A 21352-nucleotide genomic window follows, 5' to 3' on the forward strand; every position below is an offset into this window, starting at 1 on the left:
TGTGATATTTATCACATACCGGTCACATGGCTATAGGGAGGAGTCATGGGTCATGTGATATTTACTACACACCAGTCACATGAGATAGAGGAGGAGGAGTAATGGGTCATGTGATAATCACCACACATACACACACACAAATACTGTACATACATACTGGTCACATGGTTATAGGGAGGAGTCATGAGTCATGTGATATTTTCTACACAGCCGTCACATCACATGCTATAGGGAGGAGGAGTCATGGGTCATGTGATATTTATCACATACCGGTCACATGGCTGTAGGGAGGAGTCATGGGTCATTTGATATTTACTACACACCAGTCACATGGCTATAGGGAGGAGTAATGGGTCATGTGATAATCACCACACATACACACACACAAATACTGTACATACATACTGGTCACATGGTTATAGGGAGGAGTCATGGGTCATGTGATATTTACTACACAGCGGTCACATGGCTATAGGGAGGAATCATAGGTCATGTGATATTTACTACACACCGGTCACATGGCTATAGGGAGGAGAAGTCATGGGCCATGTGATATTTACTACACAGCGGTCACATGGCTATAGGGAGGAGGAGTCATGTGATATTTATCTTAGACAAGTCATATGTCTCTAGGGAGGTGCAGTAATGGGTCATGTGATATATACCTCGGACCATTCACAAAAGCGTCTTATGGAGGTGTTCTGAAGGGATTGCGATTATTCCTGTCTTGTGTTCAGTGACCTATATATATATATATATATATATATATATATATATATATATTCACAAGATACCAACAGAGCACCACATCCAAAAAGATAAATAAGTAAAAGTGGTGCCAGCAGCAATATAGCCCGATGCAGGCAGTCACACATCCAAAATAGTAATCCGCGGCACTCCAGGAGTAAGGTGCAAAATAAAAGTGCTTTATTCCATACTAATACAGAGCAACGTTTCAGCTGCCATGCAGCCTTTCTCAAGCTATATATATATCCTGTGTATCTGGCATTCCTATTACCTGTCCTTGGGGACTTCGTGTCTACTGGAGGTTTTCTGAGGGATTGAGATTATTCCTGTCTTGTGTTCAGTGTGAACAGTGTCCTATATATATATATCCTGTGTATCTGGCATTCCTATTACCTGTCAATGGGGACTTCGTGTCTACTGGAGGTTTTCTGAGGGATTGAGATTATTCCTGTCTTGTGTTCAGTGTGAACAGTGTCCTATATATATATCCTGTGTATCTGGCATTCCTATTACCTGTCCTTGGGGACTTCGTGTCTACTGGAGGTTTTCTGAGGGATTGAGATTATTCCTGTCTTGTGTTCAGTGTGAACAGTGTCCTATATATATATCCTGTGTATCTGGCATTCCTATTACCTGTCCTTGGGGACTTCGTGTCTACTGGAGGTTTTCTGAGGGATTGAGATTATTCCTGTCTTGTGTTCAGTGTGAACAGTGTCCTATATATATATATCCTGTGTATCTGGCATTCCTATTACCTGTCCATGGGGAATTCGTGTCTACTGGAGGTTTTCTGAGGGAATGAGATTATTCCTGTCTTGTGTTCAGTGTGAACAGTGTTCTATATATATCCTGTGTATCTGGCATTCCTATTACCTGTCCATGGGGAATTCGTGTCTACTGGAGGTTTTCTGAGGGATTGAGATTATTCCTGTCTTGTGTTCAGTGTGAACAGTGTTCTATATATATCCTGTGTATCTGGCATTCCTCTTACCTGTCCATGGGGAATTCGTGTCTACTGGAGGTTTTCTGAGGGAATGAGATTATTCCTGTCTTGTGTTCAGTGTGAACAGTGTCCTATATCTCTATCCTGTGTATCTGGCATTCCTTTTACCTGTCCATGGGGACTTCGTGTCTACTGGAGGTTTTGCATAGGGAATGCGTATATTCCTGATTAGTGATAGATCCCTGTTTCTGGTCCATGGGGACTGTGTGTCTTCTGGATGTTTTGGGGGATTATGCTATATTCCTGTCTGTTCCTATAGTATATTGACTTATCCGTTTTCCTGTCTGGAGTTTTGAACTTTATGTTTATTAGTACTTGATTTCAGATCTTTGGAGTTCTGTACATGACTACTGATCTATAGTATCAAAGAGAAAAAAAGCTCACACTGAAAATGGAATGCACACTATAATATCTAATGCAATAGCTTTATTACAAAAAACAGTCAAGTTACAGGTACATACATAGACAGAGCAAGCACTCCTATGATAACAATGTAGTTCTATATCACAACACCCCTGAGGAAGTCGCTTGCGACGGAACGCGTGGGGTTGTTTGACCCCGTCCTCTGTTGTAGCACCTGTGTTGTTTATCTCTGTGGATTGTACCTGTGCTATTGTGGTATTGTATAAGACAGCATTGCTCCAGTATAGTATTGCTGCATTATTGTTGTGATATAGGACTACATTGTTATCATAGGAGTGCTTGCTCTGTCTATGTATGTACCTGCATGTATATAGCCACATACCAGTAGGACGGGGTCATTTACTCCAAGCAGGAGGTCGTGGCCCTGCTCTGCGGCTGTGTTGTGGCTCTTCAGAAAGCCTTTTAATGGTTTTAAACTTGTAACTTGACTGTTTTTTGTAATAAAGCTATTGCATTAGATATTATGGTGTGCATTCCATTTTCAGTGTGAGCTTTGTTTCTCTTTGATAGTATTGTTTATTACACTGAATTGCACCCATCCTTACATGATATATTATAGTGAGCCCCCCGTATTTTTCTATTACTGATCTATAGTGTCCTCTGTTCACGACCACTGAGTCCTCTGTTCATGTCCGATGATCTATAGTGTCCTCTGTTCATGTCCGCTGATCTATATTGTCCTCTGTTCACGACCACTGAGTCCTCTGTTCATGTCCGCTGATCTATAGTGTCCTCTGTTCACGACCACTGAGTCCTCTGTTCATGTCCGTTGATCTATAGTGTCCTCTGTTCATGTCCGCTGAGTCCTCTGTTCATGTCCGCTGATCTATAGTGTCCTCTGTTCACGACCACTGAGTCCTCTGTTCATGTCCGTTGATCTATAGTGTCCTCTGTTCATGTCCGCTGAGTCCTCTGTTCATGTCCGCTGATCTATAGTGTCCTCTGTTCATGTCCGCTGAGTCCTCTGTTCATGTCCGCTGATCTATAGTGTCCTCTGTTCACGACCACTGAGTCCTCTGTTCATGTCCGTTGATCTATAGTGTCCTCTGTTCATGTCCGCTGAGTCCTCTGTTCATGTCCGCTGAGTCCTCTGTTCATGTCCGCTGATCTATAGTGTCCTCTGTTCACGACCACTGAGTCCTCTGTTCATGTCCGATGATCTATAGTGTCCTCTGTTCATGTCCGCTGAGTCCTCTGTTCATGTCCGATGATCTAGTGTCCTCTGTTCACGACCACTGAGTCCTCTGTTCATGTCCGATGATCTATAGTGTCCTCTGTTCATGTCCGCTGAGTCCTCTGTTCATGTCCGATGATCTATAGTGTCCTCTGTTCATGTCCGCTGATAGTGTCCTCTGTGCACTCACTGATCTGTGTCCTCTGAACTTAATTTGTTATAGAGTTCTATGTTCCTGTTATGTTTCTGGTTGTGACCGACTAATTATTAGTATGTGTTTTTAATTAGGCCCCTGCACTTTAGTTCAGGAAGGGACCGGCGCCCAGTTGTCGATACACCGGTTAGGGTGGATGGGCAAGTAGACAGGGAGAGATGGTTTTAGGGTCAGTTTAGGGCTCACTCTCCCTGTCCCCGGGTCAGTCCCTGACAGTAGGGCTGCTTACCCTGTCCTCATGTCCTTTTGATTGTACTGCAAGTAGTTTTAAAAGTTTCCCGCACCATATGGTAGTCATGGGGGCGTGTACCATCCTGAAGGAGTCACTGTGCACCGGCTTTATTCACTCATGGTAAACAGGAGTAGCTTCATGGGCATTTTGAGCCTGCACGAGATTTCAGCGAGCGGGAACAGCCGATGCACAGTGACTCCTTCAAGATGGTACACGCCCCAATGACTACCTCGGCCCTGTTACAATATGGTGTGGGACTCTTAGTCATATGATATACACTTGGCAGACAGGTCACATGTCTCATAGGTGGGAGGAGCTCTTAGTCATATGAAATATACCTGGGAGGCAGGTCACATGTCTCATAGGTGGGAGGAACTTAGTCATATGATATACATCTGGCAGACAGGTCACAAGTCTCATAGGTAGGAGGAGCTCCTGGTCATATGGTATACACCTGGCAGACAGTTCACATGTCTCATAGGTGGGAGGAGCTATTAGTCATATGAAATATACCTGGCAGACAGTTCACATGTCTCATAGGTGGGAGGAGCTATTATTCATATGATATATACCTGGCAGACAGTTCACATGTCTCATAGGTGGGAGGAGCTCTTAGTCATATGAAATATACCTGGCAGACAGTTCACATGTCTCATAGGTGGGAGGAGCTATTATTCATATGATATATACCTGGCAGACAGTTCACATGTCTCATAGGTGGGAGGAGCTCTTAGTCATATGAAATATACCTGGGAGGCAGGTCACATGTCTCATAGGTGGGAGGAACTTAGTCATATGATATACATCTGGCAGACAGGTCACAAGTCTCATAGGTAGGAGGAGCTCCTGGTCATATGATATACACCTGGCAGACAGTTCACATGTCTCATAGGTGGGAGGAGCTATTAGTCATATGAAATATACCTGGCAGACAGGTCACATGTCTCATAGGTGGGAGGAGCTATTAGTCATATGATATATACCTGGCAGACAGTTCACATGTCTCATAGGTGGGAGGAGCTATTAGTCATATGATATATACCTGTCAGACAGTTCACATGTCTCATAGGTGGGAGGAGCTCTTAGTCATATGAAATATACCTGGGAGGCAGGTCACATGTCTCATAGGTGGGAGGAGCTATTAGTCATATGAAATATACCTGGGAGGCAGGTCACATGTCTCATAGGTGGGAGGAGCTATTAGTCATATGAAATATACCTGGGAGGCAGGTCACATGTCTCATAGGTGGGAGGAGCTCTTAGTCATATGAAATATACCTGGGAGGCAGGTCACATGTCTCATAGGTGGGAGGAGCTCTTAGTCATATGAAATATACCTGGGAGGCAGGTCACATGTCTCATAGGTGGGAGGAACTTAGTCATATGATATACATCTGGCAGACAGGTCACAAGTCTCATAGGTAGGAGGAGCTCCTGGTCATATGGTATACACCTGGCAGACAGTTCACATGTCTCATAGGTGGGAGGAGCTATTAGTCATATGAAATATACCTGGCAGACAGTTCACATGTCTCATAGGTGGGAGGAGCTATTATTCATATGAAATATACCTGGGAGGCAGGTCACATGTCTCATAGGTGGGAGGAGCTATTAGTCATATGAAATATACCTGGGAGGCAGGTCACATGTCTCATAGGTGGGAGGAGCTATTAGTCATATGAAATATACCTGGGAGGCAGGTCACATGTCTCATAGGTGGGAGGAGCTATTAGTCATATGAAATATACCTGGGAGGCAGGTCACATGTCTCATAGGTGGGAGGAGCTCCTGGACATATGATATACACCTGGCAGACAGTTCACATGTCTCATAGGTGGGAGGAGCTATTAGTCATATGATATATACCTGGCAGACAGTTCACATGTCTCATAGGTGGGAGGAGCTCTTAGTCATATGATATATACAGACAGGTCACATGTCTCATAGGTGGGAGGAACTTAGTCATATGATATACATCTGGCAGACAGGTCACAAGTCTCATAGGTAGGAGGAGCTCCTGGTCATATGGTATACACCTGGCAGACAGTTCACATGTCTCATAGGTGGGAGGAGCTATTAGTCATATGAAATATACCTGGCAGACAGTTCACATGTCTCATAGGTGGGAGGAGCTATTATTCATATGATATATACCTGGCAGACAGTTCACATGTCTCATAGGTGGGAGGAGCTCTTAGTCATATGAAATATACCTGGGAGGCAGGTCACATGTCTCATAGGTGGGAGGAGCTATTAGTCATATGATATATACCTGGCAGACAGTTCACATGTCTCATAGGTGGGAGGAGCTCTTAGTCATATGAAATATACCTGGGAGGCAGGTCACATGTCTCATAGGTGGGAGGAACTTAGTCATATGATATACATCTGGCAGACAGGTCACAAGTCTCATAGGTAGGAGGAGCTCCTGGTCATATGATATACACCTGGCAGACAGTTCACATGTCTCATAGGTGGGAGGAGCTATTAGTCATATGAAATATACCTGGCAGACAGGTCACATGTCTAATAGGTGGGAGGAGCTATTAGTCATATGATATATACCTGTCAGACAGTTCACATGTCTCATAGGTGGGAGGAGCTCTTAGTCATATGAAATATACCTGGGAGGCAGGTCACATGTCTCACAGGTGGGAGGAGCTCTTAGTCATATGAAATATACCTGGGAGGCAGGTCACATGTCTCATAGGTGGGAGGAGCTATTAGTCATATGAAATATACCTGGGAGGCAGGTCACATGTCTCATAGGTGGGAGGAGCTATTAGTCATATGAAATATACCTGGGAGGCAGGTCACATGTCTCATAGGTGGGAGGAGCTCCTGGACATATGATATACACCTGGCAGACAGTTCACATGTCTCATAGGTGGGAGGAGCTATTAGTCATATGATATATACCTGGCAGACAGTTCACATGTCTCATAGGTGGGAGGAGCTCTTAGTCATATGATATATACAGACAGGTCACATGTCTCATAGGTGGGAGGAACTTAGTCATATGATATACATCTGGCAGACAGGTCACAAGTCTCATAGGTAGGAGGAGCTCCTGGTCATATGATATATACCTGGCAGACAGTTCACATGTCTCATAGGTGGGAGGAGCTCTTAGTCATATGAAATATACCTGGGAGGCAGGTCACATGTCTCATAGGTGGGAGGAGCTCTTAGTCATATGATATATACCTGGCAGACAGTTCACATGTCTCATAGGTAGGAGGAGCTCCTGGTCATATGATATACACCTGGCAGACAGTTCACATGTCTCATAGGTGGGAGGAGCTATTAGTCATATGATATATACCTGGCAGACAGTTCACATGTCTCATAGCTGGGAGGAGCTCTTAGTCATATGATATATACCTGGCAGACAGGTCACATGTCTCATAAGTGGGAGGAGCTCTTAGACATATGATATATATACCTGGCAGACCGGTCACATGTCTCTAGACAGGAGGGGTAATGGGTCATGTGATATTTACCTCAAACCGGTCACATGTCTCTAGATAGGAGGAATAATGGGTCATGTGATATTTATCTTAGACGAGCCACATGTCTCTAGGGAGGTGCTGTAATGGTTCATGTGAAATATGCCTCAAACCATTCACAAAAAAAAAAGGTTTTACCATTACCATAGACAGGATTCTTTACTGTAATAGCAGTGACTCTATGGATCTCTCTCTACATGATGTAGTGACTGAGGATTCTTTACTGTTAGAGCAGTGACACTATGGGGCTCTGTCCATATGATGTGATGATGGAGGATTATTTACTGTAAGAGCAGTGGCACTATGGATCCCTTTCACAAGCCTAAGGCCTGGAGATTCCAGGTTAGGGACAGTATATTTCTTGGGACAGAACGTTGAACCAGGGACTTGTTGTGATGCCAAGTTGATGACTGACTTTTCCTCCCTGTCTGGGATGATCAGCCTCATGGGGGTGGGGTTACCTTTTTCTGGATCAGCGCTGTGGGGTGTAGGTTAAATTCCATGGACTCGTGTTTCTACCTTATGACCTAGATAACATCTTCCTCTTGATAATTCTAATAATCAGAAGCACCACCCCGAGTATCTACCTTCACACTCAGGGGCCGTCTCTTACAGGGAGCTCTAACCTTATGTGACTGGCAGTGAGACGTAACAGAGTAAAGTAGGTGTCATGTCTGTATTGGCCTGTGTTCACACACAGCTATTGAATTGCTTGTGTGTGAACAGTTTTATGTTTCCTGGGCAGAGAATAGTTAATGTCTCTGGCTTTTTCTGCTTCAGCCTCTATTGTCCAATAGCCTTTAGGGTGTGTCTATTTAATGTCAGCCCAGTCTAGTCTCTGTGCTGGTGATTACTTCATTATATCCCGACTTGCTAAGATGCTGGACACGCTGCATGGTGCTCTGGGTGAAACACTTCTTATTTGAGCTTTTAAATCTACTATCTCTGTTTAGCATGCACTTTGTATTTTGTGGTTTTAGCCATGTTATGTGGCATGCTCTTAGTGGATTTTAAGCTGTGTTTTTATAGTCGGTTTTATGATTTGTATATCCTTTCTGCTATGTGTCTGTTCACACAGTTTTCTCTAGTATCCGTTTATGTGTGTTTTATATTTCTGTTTTCCTACTGGGCCAGCATCCTGACCTCGGTGGAGTGTGCCGCTGGCCAGTAGTCTTTTTGGATTTATTATTAATGGCTACTCCTATAGTGGAATCTCCAGCTTGTGTGTCCAGTGTGAACAGTGTCCTATATCTGGCATCTCTGTTACCGCTCCATGGGACACCGTGTCTTCTGGAGGTGTTCTGAAGGGATTGCGATTATTCCTGTCTTGTCTTCAGTGTGAACAGTGTTCTATATATATATGAGTAAATTTGAGTAGCCGTATTAGTCCATTGATGCAGATGTAAATCAAAAAAATGTTGCAGTATCTTGTAATAACCTTTTTTATTGGACTAACAGAATTTTGTAGAGAAGCTTTCAGGATTCCTCCCTTTATCAAGTCCAAAGCAAATCTAAGCTCACAAGTAGAAGACACAGGTTACATCTCAAAAGTATATGTCACTGAGAAGCTGTGTTTCCTTTCTTGTGATCTTCAAGATTTTCTTTGTAAGGCGGCTATATGCGGTATCTTCCATAATGTAGTAAATTTGAGTAGCCGTATTAGTCCAGTGACTGGACTAATACGGCTACTCAAATTTACTACATTAATAAAGATACCTTGTGAGCTTAGATTTGCTTTGGACTTGATAAAGGGAGGAATCCCGAAAGCTTCTCTACAAAATACTGTTAGTCCAATAAAAAAAGGTTTTACAAGATACTGCAACATTTTTTTTTATTTGCATCTATCCCTCTCTCTATATTATATATATTTACCTGTTCATGGGGACTTTGTGTCTATTGGAGGTTTTCTGAGGGATTGAGATTATTCCTGTATTGTGTTCAGTGTGAACAGTGTTCTATCTATCTATCTATATTATATATATTTTATATATATATATATATATATATATATATATATATATATATATATATATATATATATATATCCTGTGTATCTGGCATTCCTCTTACCTGTCCATGGGGACTTCGTGTCTACTGGAGGTTTTCTGAGGGATTGCGATTCCTGTCTTGTGTTCAGTGTGAACAGTGTTCTATCTATCTATCTATATATATATCCTGTGTATCTGGCATTCCTTTTACCTGTCCATGGGGACTCCGTGTCTACTGGAGGTTTTGCATAAGGAATGCGTATATTCCTGATTAGTGATAGATCCCTGTTTCTGGTCCATGGGGACTGTGTGTCTTCTGGATGTTATGGGGGATTATGCTATATTCCTGTCTGTTCCTATAGTATATTGACTTATCCGTTTTCCTGTCTGGTGTTTTGAACTTCATGTTTATTAGTTCTTGATTTCAGATCTTTGGAGTTCTGTACATGACTACTGATCTATAGTGTCCTCTGTTCACGACCAATGAGTCCTCTGTTCATGTCCGATGATCTAGAGTGTCCTCTGTTTATGTCCGCTGATAGTGTCCTCTGTGCACTCACTGATCTGATCAACTTAATTTGTTATAGAGTTCTATGTTCCTGTTATGTTTTTGGTTGTGACCGACTATTTATTAGTATGAGTTTTTGATTAGGCCCCTGCACTTTAGTTCAGGAAGGGACCGGCGCCCAGTTGTCGATCCACCGGTTAGAATGGATGGGCAAGTAGACAGGGAGAAATGGTTTTAGGGCTCACTCTCCCTGTCCCCCAGTCAGTCCCTGACAGTAGGGCTGCTTACCCTGTCCTCATGATTGTACTGCAAGGTGTAGAACAGTAGTTTTAAAAGTTTCCCGCACCATATGGTAGTCATGGGGGCGTGTACCATCCTGAAGGAGTCACTGTGCACTGGCTTTATTCACTCATGTTAAACAGGAGTAGCTTCATGGGGATTCCGAGCCTGCATGAGATTTCAGCGAGCGGGAAAACAAGGCTGGACCTATACTTTAAGAGGAGCTCTTGGTCATGTGGTATTTAGTTTGCAGACAGGTCACATGACTCATAAGTGGGAGGAGCTTAGTCATATGATATATAACTGGCAGACAGGTCAAGTGTCTCATACGTGTTAGGAGCTGTCATATGATATATACCTGGCAGACAGGTCACATGTCTCATAGGTGGGAGGAGCTCTTAGTCATATGATAGTTACCTGGCAGACCAACCACATGTCTCTTAGGTAGGTGGTATTCTTGGTCATGTGATAATCTCTATAGACTTGTAGCACAAACTTGAGGTTGAGATCCTTCCAGTCAGCAGTATCATGGATGAGATAGGCATTGAGCTTCTGCCACGGCTCGTCATCTAAGAGGAGGAGCAAGAAATATGAGCATAACCAGGGGCAATAAGAAGAACGAGGGGAGGATGAAGCCTCGGTGGGGTCATACCTGGATCTCCAACATCATGAGGGACCACGTTTTTACTCTTCACAGGGGCCACAGAGCCGCTCATAAGATACTTTCTCCTTTCTGGATCCTCCTGAAGTACTGAGGCCGCTAAGGGACATGAAATATTGAGATCAATCATTGGGGCTGAGAACATCTGCACACAGGTCTGAGACCCCCACATCTACAGGATCAGGACTAAATCCCGCACATCTACAGGACTGAGACCCCACATCTACAGGATCATGTCTGATACCTGCCATATAGAGGACTGAGACCCCCACATCTACAGGATCACGTCTGATACCTGCCATATACAGGACTGAGACCCCCACATCTACAGGATCATGTCTTATACCTGCCGTATAGAGGACTGAGACCCCCACATCTACAGGATCACGTCTGATACCTGCCGTATACAGGACTGAGACCCCCACATCTACAGGATCATGTCTGATACCTGCCGTATAGAGGACTGAGACCCCCACATCTACAGGATCACGTCTGATACCTGCCATATACAGGACTGAGACCCCCACATCTACAGGATCACGTCGGATACCTGCCGTATACAGGACTGAGACCACCACATCTACAGGATCACGTCTGATACCTGCCATATACAGGACTGAGACCCCCACATCTACAGGATCACGTCTGATACCTGCCGTATACAGGACTGAGACCCCCACATCTACAGGATCAGGACTGAAACCCGCACATCTACAGGACTGAGACCCCCACATCTACAGGATCACGTCTGATACCTGCCATATACAGGACTGAGACCCCCACATCTACAGGATCACGTCTGATACCTGCCGTATACAGGACTGAGACCCCCACATCTACAGGATCACGTCTGATACCTGCCGTATACAGGACTGAGACCCCCACATCTACAGGATCACGTCTGATACCTGCCGTATACAGGACTGAGACCCCACATCTACAGGATCACGTTTGATACCTGCCGTATACAGGACTGAGACCCCCACATCTACAGGATCACGTCTGATACCTGCCGTATACAGGACTGAGACCCCCACATCTACAGGATCACGTCTGATACCTGCCGTATACAGGACTGAGACCCCCACATCTACAGGATCACGTCTGATACCTGCCATATACAGGACTGAGACCCCCACATCTACAGGATCACGTCTGATACCTGCCGTATACAGGACTGAGACCCCCACATCTACAGGATCACGTCTGATACCTGCCGTATACAGGACTGAGACCCCAACATCTACAGGATCACGTCTGATACCTGCCGTATACAGGACTGAGACCCCCACATCTACAGGATCACGTCTGATACCTGCCATATACAGGACTGAGACCCCCACATCTACAGGATCACGTCTGATACCTGCCATATACAGGACTGAGACCCCCACATCTACAGGACTGAGACCCCCACATCTACAGGATCATGTCTGATACCTGCCTTATACAGGGCCGAGACCCCCACATCTACAGGATCATGTCTGATACCTGCCTTATACAGGGCCGAGACCCCCACATCTACAGGATCATGTCTGATACCTGCCGTATACAGGACTGAGACCCCCACATCTACAGGATCACGTCTGATACCTGCCATATACAGGACTGAGACCCCCACATCTACAGGATCACGTCTGATACCTGCCGTATACAGGACTGAGACCCCCACATCTACAGGATCACGTCTGATACCTGCCGTATACAGGACTGAGACCCCTACATCTACAGGATCACGTCTGATACCTGCCATATACAGGACTGAGACCCCCACATCTACAGGATCACGTCTGATACCTGCCATATACAGGACTGAGACCCCCACATCTACAGGATCATGTCTGATACCTGCTGTATACAGGAGACTCCCCCATATATTTATAGCCGATACTGTGCTGCTGTGTCCAGCAAGGTTCATACAGTGCCATTATACTTCAGCCTGTGTCCAAATGGAGAATAAAATCCTGTGACTGACAGCAATTTAAACCCAAAGGAAAAATTAACTCTTTGTGCTTTAGCACCACACACTCATTGTTTAGCAAGTAAATTAATACCATTTGTAATTGTATTTTACAGCAGTTTCCATTTTTAGTTTGCATTAATGTGCACATTTCTTTAGCTTATTAAGTGTATAAAACGTATAACTTTATGTTGTAGTACATGCATGGTTAAACCATAATTCCCCTCTTTGTCCCTTGTTTTCCTTCACAAAGTTCCTTTGCCACCTGACTCCTAACTGTATCCAGATGTAACGTTACTTACATATCCCTTATTGATAGAAACAACCTATAAGTTATCCTTTATTGGATGAAAGAAGATATGGTGATGTGTATAATACACTGCTCAATACAATCACGTCCTAGATCTGAATCAACTAATCGTATGAAATCTTTTCCTCGTTAGGCTGGGTCCACACTACGTTTTGTCCCATACGGGAGCGCATACGGCAGGGGGGAGCTAAAAGCTCGCGCTCCCGTATGTTGACCACGGTTTTAGGTCCGGTTGTAAAAGCGCATACGGCGCAAAAATGAGCCGACCGGACCGAACGTTTCACTCCGGTCGGCTCATTGAAGTGAATGGCATACGGGAGCGCATACGGTCACATACGAGAGCGCGAGGTTTTAGCTCCCTCCTGCCGTATGCGCTCCCGTATGGGACAAAACGTAGTGTGGACCCAGCCTTACATAGTTGAATGTGACAACAAAATCACCAAAAACTATCAATGGAAATCATTAACCCCTGGAGGTCTGGATATGGAGTCACCCTCAAAATCACAGTGGAAAACCCCTCTACAGGCTGATCCAACTTTATGTAATGTCCTTAATACAAGTCCCAATGAGGCTCAGTAGTGTGTGTGGCCTCCACGTGCCCGTATGACCTCCCCGCCTGGGCATGCTCTTGATGAGGTGGAGGATGGTCTCCTGAGGGATGTCCTCCCAGACCTGGACTATCCGCCAACTCCTGGACAGTCTGTGGTGGATGGAGCGAGACGTCCCAGATGTGCTCAATCGGATTCAGGGGAACGGGCGGCCAGTCCATAGCATCAATGCCTTCCTCTTGTAGGAACCGCTGACACACTCCAGCCACATGAGGTCTAACATTGTCTTGTATTAGGAGGAACCCAACCGCACCAGCATATGGTCTCACAAGGGGTCTGAGGATCTCATCTCCGTACCTAATGGCAGTCAGGCTACCTCTGGTAACACATGGAGGGCTGTGCGGCCCCCCCAAAGAAATGCCACCCCACACCATTACTGACCCACCGCCAAACCGGTCATGCTGGAGGATGTTGTCAGGCAGCAGAACGTTCTCCACGGCGTCTCCAGACTCTGTCACATGTGCTCAGTGTGAACCTGCTTTCATCTGTGAAGAGCACAGGGCGCCAGTGGTGAATTTGCCAATCTTGATGTTCTCTTGCAAATGCCAAACGTCCTGCACGGTGTTGGGCTGTAAGCACAACCCCAACCTGTGGATGTCGGACCCTCATACCACCCTCATGGACTCCGTTTCTGACCGTTTGAGTGGACACATACACATTTGTGGCCTGCTGGAGGTCATTTTGCAGGGCTCTGGCAGTGCTCCTCCTGCTCCTCCTTGCACAAAGGTGGAGGTAGCGGTCCTGCTGCTGGGTTGTTGCCCTCCTACGGCCTCCTCCATGTCTCCTGATGTACTGGCCTGTCTCCTGGTAGCACCTCCATGCTCTGGACAATACGCTGACAGACACAGAAAACCTTCTTGCCACAGCTCGCATTGATGTGCCATCCTGGATGGGGTTCAGGCCTCGGAGGTCACAGCAGAGGACTATGGGGTCCAGGCCTCGGAGGTCACAGCACAGGGCTATGGGGTTCAGGCCTCGGAGGTCACAGCACAGGACTATGGGGTCCAGGCCTCGGAGGTCACAGCACAGGACTATGGGGTCCAGGCCTCGGAGGTCACAGCACAGGGCTATGGGGTTCAGGCCTCGGAGGTCACAGCACAGGACTATGGGGTCCAGGCCTCAGAGGTCACAGCACAGGACTATGGGGTCCAGGCCTTGGAGGTCACAGCACAGGACTATGGGGTTCAGGCTTCGGAGGTCACAGCACAGGACTATGGGGTCCAGGCCTCAGAGGTCACAGCACAGGACTATGGGGTCCAGGCCTCAGAGGTCACAGCACAGGACTATGGGGTTCAGGCCTCGGAGGTCACAGCACAGGACTATGGGGTCCAGGCCTCAGAGGTCATAGCAGAGGACTATGGGGTCCAGGCCTCAGAGGTCACAGCACAGGACTATGGGGTCCAGGCCTCAGAGGTCACAGCACAGGACTATGGGGTTCAGGCCTCGGAGGTCACAGCACAGGATTATGGGTCCAGGCCTCGGAGGTCACAGCACAGGAATATGGGTCCAGGCCTCGGAGGTCACAGCACAGGATTATGGGGTCCAGGCCTCAGAGATCACAGCACAGGACTATGGGGTCCAGGCCTCGAAGGTCACAGCATAGGAATATGGGGTCCAGGCCTCGGAGGTCATAGCACAGGACTATGGGGTCCAGGCCTCGGAGGTCACAGCACAGGACTATGGGGTCCAGGCCTCGGAGGTCACAGCACAGGATTATGGGGTCCAGGCCTCAGAGGTCACAGCATAGGATTATGGGGTCCAGGCCTCAGAGATCACAGCACAGGACTATGGGGTCCAGGCCTCGGAGGTCACAGCACAGGAATATGGGTCCAGGCCTCGGAGGTCACAGCACAGGACTATGGGGTCCAGACCTCAGAGGTCACAGCACAGGACTATGGGGTCCAGGCCTCGGAGGTCACAGCATAGGAATATGGGTCCAGGCCTCGGAGGACATAGCACAGGACTATGGGGTCCAGGAATTGGAGGTCACAGCACAGGACTATGGGGTCCAGGCCTCGGAGGTCACAGCACAGGATTATGGGGTCCAGGCCTCAGAGATCACAGGACTATAGGGAAAGGTCCTCAGAGGTCACTTTATACACATACACAGTAATGGCCGAAATGTTGTCCCCCCTGAAATGTTTCTATATAATGAAGTATTCCTCACAGGAAAGGATTGCAGTAACACAGGTTTATTCCCTTTGTGTGTGTATATATATATATATAGATCTCCTCTCCTCTGTGTATATATATATATATATATATATATATAGATCTCCTCTCCTCTGTATATATATATATATATATATATATATATATATATATATATATATATATATATATAGATCTCCTCTCCTCTGTATATATATATTGCAGTAACACAGGTTTTGCTATACACATGTTTATTCCCTTTGTGTGTATATATATATATATATATATATATATATATATATATATAGATCTCCTCTCCTCTGTATATATATATATATATATATATATAGATCTCCTCTCCTCTGTATATATATATATATATATATATATATATATATATATATATATATAGATCTCCTCTCCTCTGTGTATATATATATAGATCTCCTCTCCTCTGTATATATATATATAGATCTCCTCTCCTCTGTGTATATATATATAGATCTCCTCTCCTCTGTATATATATATATATATATATATTGCAGTAACACAGGTTTTGCTATACACATGTTTATTCCCTTTGTGTGTATATATATATATATATATATATATATATATATATATATATATATATATATAGATTTCCTCTCCTCTGTATATATATATATATATATATATATATATATATATATATATAGATCTCCTCTCCTCTGTATATATATATATTGCAGTAACACAGGTTTTCCTATACACATGTTTATTCCCTTTGTGTGTGTATATATATATATATATCTCCTCTCCTCTGTATATATATATATATATATATATATATATAGATCTCCTCTCCTCTGTATATATATATAGATCTCCTCTCCTCTGTATATATATATATATATATATATATATATAGATCTCCTCTCCTCTGTATATATATATATATATATATATATATATATATAGATCTCCTCTCCTCTGTATATATATATATATATATATATATATATATATATATATATAGATCTCCTCTCCTCTGTATATATATATTGCAGTAACACAGGTTTTGCTATACACATGTTTATTCCCTTTGTGTGTATTGGAACTAAACCAAAAAAGGAGGAAAAAAAGCAAATTGGACCTAATGTCACCAAACTCCAAAAATGGTCTGGACAAAATGATTGGCCCCTTAACTTAATATTTGGTCGCACCCTTTAGAAAAAATAAGTGAAATCAGTGTCTTCCTGTAACCATCAATAAGCTTCTTACACCTCTCAGCCGGAATGTTGGACCACTCTTCCTATAACCATCAATAAGCTTCTTACACCTCTCAGCCGGAATGTTGGACCGAACTTCCTATAAGCATCAATAAGCTTCTTACACCTCTCAGCCGGAATGTTGGACAGCTCTTCCTATAAGCATCAATAAGCTTCTTACACCTCTCAGCCGGAATGTTGGACCACTCTTCCTATAACCATCAATAAGCTTCTTACACCTCTCAGCCGTAATGTTGGACCACTCTTCCTTTACAAACTGCTCCCGGTCTCTTATTGGAAGGCGCCTTTTCCCAACAGTAATTATAAGATCTCTCCACAGGTGATCAATGGGATTTAGATCTGGACTCATTGCTGACACTTCAGAACTCTCCAGCGCTTTGTTGCCGTCCATTTCTGGGGCTTTTTGACGCAGGTTTAGGGTCATTGTCCTGCTGGAAGACCCAAGATCTCGGACACAAACCCAGCTTTCTGACACTGGGCTGTACAGTGCGACCCAAAATCCATTGGTGATCCTCAGATTTCATGATGTCTTGTACACATTCAAGACCCCCAGTGCCAGAGGCAGCAAAACAACCCAAAACATCACTGACCTCCCCCATATGTCACTGTAGGTACTGTGTTCTTTTCTTTGTAGGCCTCATTCCGTTTTCAGTAAACAGTAGAATGATGGGCTTTACCAAAAAGATCTATCTTGGTCTCATCTGTCCACAAGACGTTCCCAGAAGGATTTTGGTTACTCAAGTTCATTTTGGTAAAATGTAGTCTTGCTTTTTTATGTCTCTGTGTCAGCAGTGGGGTCCTCCTGGGTCTCCTCCATAGTGGGGTCCTCCTGGGTCTCCTCCATAGTGGGGTCCTCCTGGGTCTCCTCCATAGTGGGGTCCTCCTGGGTCTCCTCCATAGTGGGGTCCTCCTGGGTCTCCTCCATAGTGGGGGTCCTCCTGGGTCTCCTCCATAGTGGGGGTCCTCCTGGGTCTCCTCCATAGTGGGGTCCTCCTCCATAGTGGGGTCCTCCTGGGTCTCCCCCATAGTGGGGTCCTCCTGGGTCTCCCCCATAGTGGGGTCCTCCTGGGTCTCCCCCATAGTGGGGTCCTCCTGGGTCTCCTCTCCATAGTGGGGTCCTCCTGGGTCTCCTCTCCATAGTGGGGTCCTCCTGGGTCTCCTCTCCATAGTGGGGTCCTCCTGGGTCTCCTCTCCATAGTGGGGTCCTCCTGGGTCTCCTCTCCATAGTGGGGTCCTCCTGGGTCTCCTCTCCATAGTGGGGTCCTCCTGGGTCTCCTCTCCATAGTGGGGTCCTCCTGGGTCTCCTCTCCATAGTGGGGTCCTCCTGGGTCTCCTCTCCATAGTGGGGTCCTCCTGGGTCTCCCCCATAGCGGGGTCCTCCTGGGTCTCCTCTCCATAGTGGGGTTCTCCTGGGTCTCCTCTCCATAGTGGGGTCCTCCTGGGTCTCCTCTCCATAACAGGGTCCTCCTGAGTCTCCTCTCCATAGCGGGGTCCTCTTGGGTCTCCTCTCCATAGCGGGGTCCTCCTGGGTCTCCTCTCCATAGTGGGGTCCTCCTGGGTCTCCTCTCCATAGTGGGGTCCTCCTGGGTCTCCTCCATAGTGTTTCATTTCATTTAAATGTGGACGGATAGTTCGCGCTGACACTGATGCTCCCTGAGCCTGCAGGACAGCTTGAATATCTTTGGAACTTGTTTGGGGCTGCTTATCCACCATCCGGACTATCCTGCGGGGACACCTTTCATCAGTTTTTCTCTTCGGTCCACGTCCAGGGAGATTATCTACAGGGCCATGGGGTGTAAACTTCTTGATGATGTTCTGCACTGTGGACAAAGATAAATCTAGATCTCTGGAGATGGACTTGTAACCTGGAGATTGTTGATATTTTCCCACAATTTTGGTTCCCAAGTCCTCAGACAGTTCTCTTCTCCTCTTTCTGTTGTCCATGCTTAGTGTGACACACACAGACACACAATGCAAAGACTAAGTGAACTTCTCTCCTTTTTATCTGCTTTCAGGTGTGATTTTTATATTGCCTAACCCCAAGGCCGTAGCCTGGGGTGCAAAACACCTCTAAATAGTACCCCCTAAAACATAACTTTTATTATATATCCAATTAAAATAAAATTAATGTAAACCCAGTGAGATAAATATTAAAAATGGGATGTCAGGTAGGTTAGTGCTTGTGAGATCTGAGCATCATTGCTCCACTGTCAAGGGTTCTGCAGTAGCCCTGTACGCCTACTCTAACACCAACTAAAAACACTAGATTGCCGCCTCTACATGTTTCGCCGTCTCCACGGCGTTTTCAAGAGGCAAACTTGTGGCAACAACACTACAAAATGGCGGCAGGGGATATTTATAGACAGTGCCCCAAACATCATCACGCGGCGACAGCTTCCCGTCACCTATCCCATGCATCCTAAGATTGCTCCAATCCCTCTCAAGGATCCACAATCATATCCCAGGTCATACCCTCCTGGATCACCAATGGGAATATATAACATGTACTGACCTCATCTCCCTACGTCCTTCGGGAGCACTACGTCATACTATAGGGCCGGCCGTGTAACATTGTGCCGCGCTTGCGCATTAAGGCTTACTAAACATCGCTGTTGTCTATCTAACGCGAGTCAGCCGGCGCATGCGCCCGTACTTAAGATTAACCTCGCTGCGGCTCTCGCTAGTGCGCATGTTCTCGCACTTATACTCCGATCATGATGACTATTCTAACTGCGCTTGCGTGGGGAAATATAGTTATTACTGAAACTCTTATATGAATATGTAACGGAGAACAGTATGCTGCTCTTAATATCTTCTATTCTATGTGTTCTATATCAATTCCTACATACTATAGTGCATAGAGATAGTGCTGGTGCTGAAATAATATATATTTTTCTTTATCTGTTATGCAGAATATGATATTGATTATGCATATATCGTAATATGACTACCAGATACTTACCCGTCGGCGAATACATCTAGTGAGGGTGGTTATTATGGGTTAATTAGTTAGGGTAGGCTGTTCAACACTTTTTGAATTTGGGATATAGGTCATTACATTAGGTATCACATTTTTGGCATCACTGTATTATTCGGTTGTTATGTTTACACACATTGATTATATTATTATATTTATTCACAATGGATTATTATTTATTTATATTGAGATTGATTATTTACTGTTTGTGCATTGTATTATTTATCTATATATATATGATTTAATTGTATATTGGATGATATAAGCAAACTTAGGGCACTATATATATATATTATATTATTGCATCATACTGTAGTGTTCTTACACATTTATGCACTATCTCTATGCACTATAGTATGTAGGAATTGATATAGAACACATAGAATAGAAGATATTAAGAGCAGCATACTGTTCTCCGTTACATATTCATATAAGAGTTTCAGTAATAACTATATTTCCCCACGCAAGCGCAGTTAGAATAGTCATCATGATCGGAGTATAAGTGCGAGAACATGCGCACTAGCGAGAGCCGCAGCGAGGTTAATCTTAAGTACGGGCGCATGCGCCAGCTGACTCGCGTTAGATAGACAACAGCGATGTTTAGTAAGCCTTAATGCGCAAGCGCGGCACGAGATGAGGTCAGTACATGTTATATATTCCCATTGGTGATCCAGGAGGGTATGACCTGGGATATGATTGTGGATCCTTGAGAGGGATTGGAGCAATCTTAGGATGCATGGGATAGGTGACGGGAAGCTGTCGCCGAGTGATGATGTTTGGGGCACTGTCTATAAATATCCCCTGCCGCCATTTTGTAGTGTTGTTGCCACAAGATTGCCTCTTGAAAACGCCGTGGAGACGGCGAAACATGTAGAGGCGGCAATCTAGTGTTTTTAGTTGGTGTTAGAGTAGGCGTACAGGGCTACTGCAGAACCCTTGACAGTGGAGCAATGATGCTCAGATCTCACAAGCACTAACCTACCTGACATCCCATTTTTAATATTTATCTCACTGGGTTTACATTAATTTTATTTTAATTGGATATATAATAAAAGTTATGGTTTAGGGGGTACTATTTAGAGGTGTTTTGCACCCCAGGCTACGGCCTTGGGGTTAGGTAATTAGTTGTGTTTCTTGGCCTCTATTGTCCCCTTTTGGTCTAATTGGGTTTTTGATTTTTATATTGCCCACACCTGTTACTTGCCCCAGGTGAGTATAAAGGAACATCACATGCTGGAAACAATCTTATTTATTCACAATTATGAAAGGCGCCAATAATTGTGTCCGGACCATTCTTGGATTTGGTGACATTAGGTCCAATTTGCTTTTTTCCCCTC

At 44.9% G+C, this 21352-nt stretch overlaps 1 protein-coding gene across 4 annotated transcripts in view; it reads right to left on the reverse strand.

The window, feature by feature from the left end:
* Positions 1-21352, reverse strand: part of GBA2 (glucosylceramidase beta 2) — a 192648-nt gene that overhangs the window by 67043 nt on the left and 104253 nt on the right. For all 4 annotated transcript variants that reach the window (XM_056553053.1, XM_056553052.1, XM_056553055.1 and 1 more), the window contains 2 exons: positions 10730-10837; positions 10495-10646 (listed from right to left, as the gene is read on the reverse strand). In XM_056553053.1, coding sequence (XP_056409028.1) covers positions 10495-10646; positions 10730-10837 — 260 coding nt within the window. The remainder of the gene's footprint in view (positions 1-10494; positions 10647-10729; positions 10838-21352) is intronic.

This window comes from Hyla sarda, unplaced genomic scaffold, assembly GCF_029499605.1.
Source record: "Hyla sarda isolate aHylSar1 unplaced genomic scaffold, aHylSar1.hap1 scaffold_230, whole genome shotgun sequence".
In the NCBI taxonomy this organism is placed as follows: Eukaryota; Metazoa; Chordata; class Amphibia; order Anura; family Hylidae; genus Hyla; species Hyla sarda.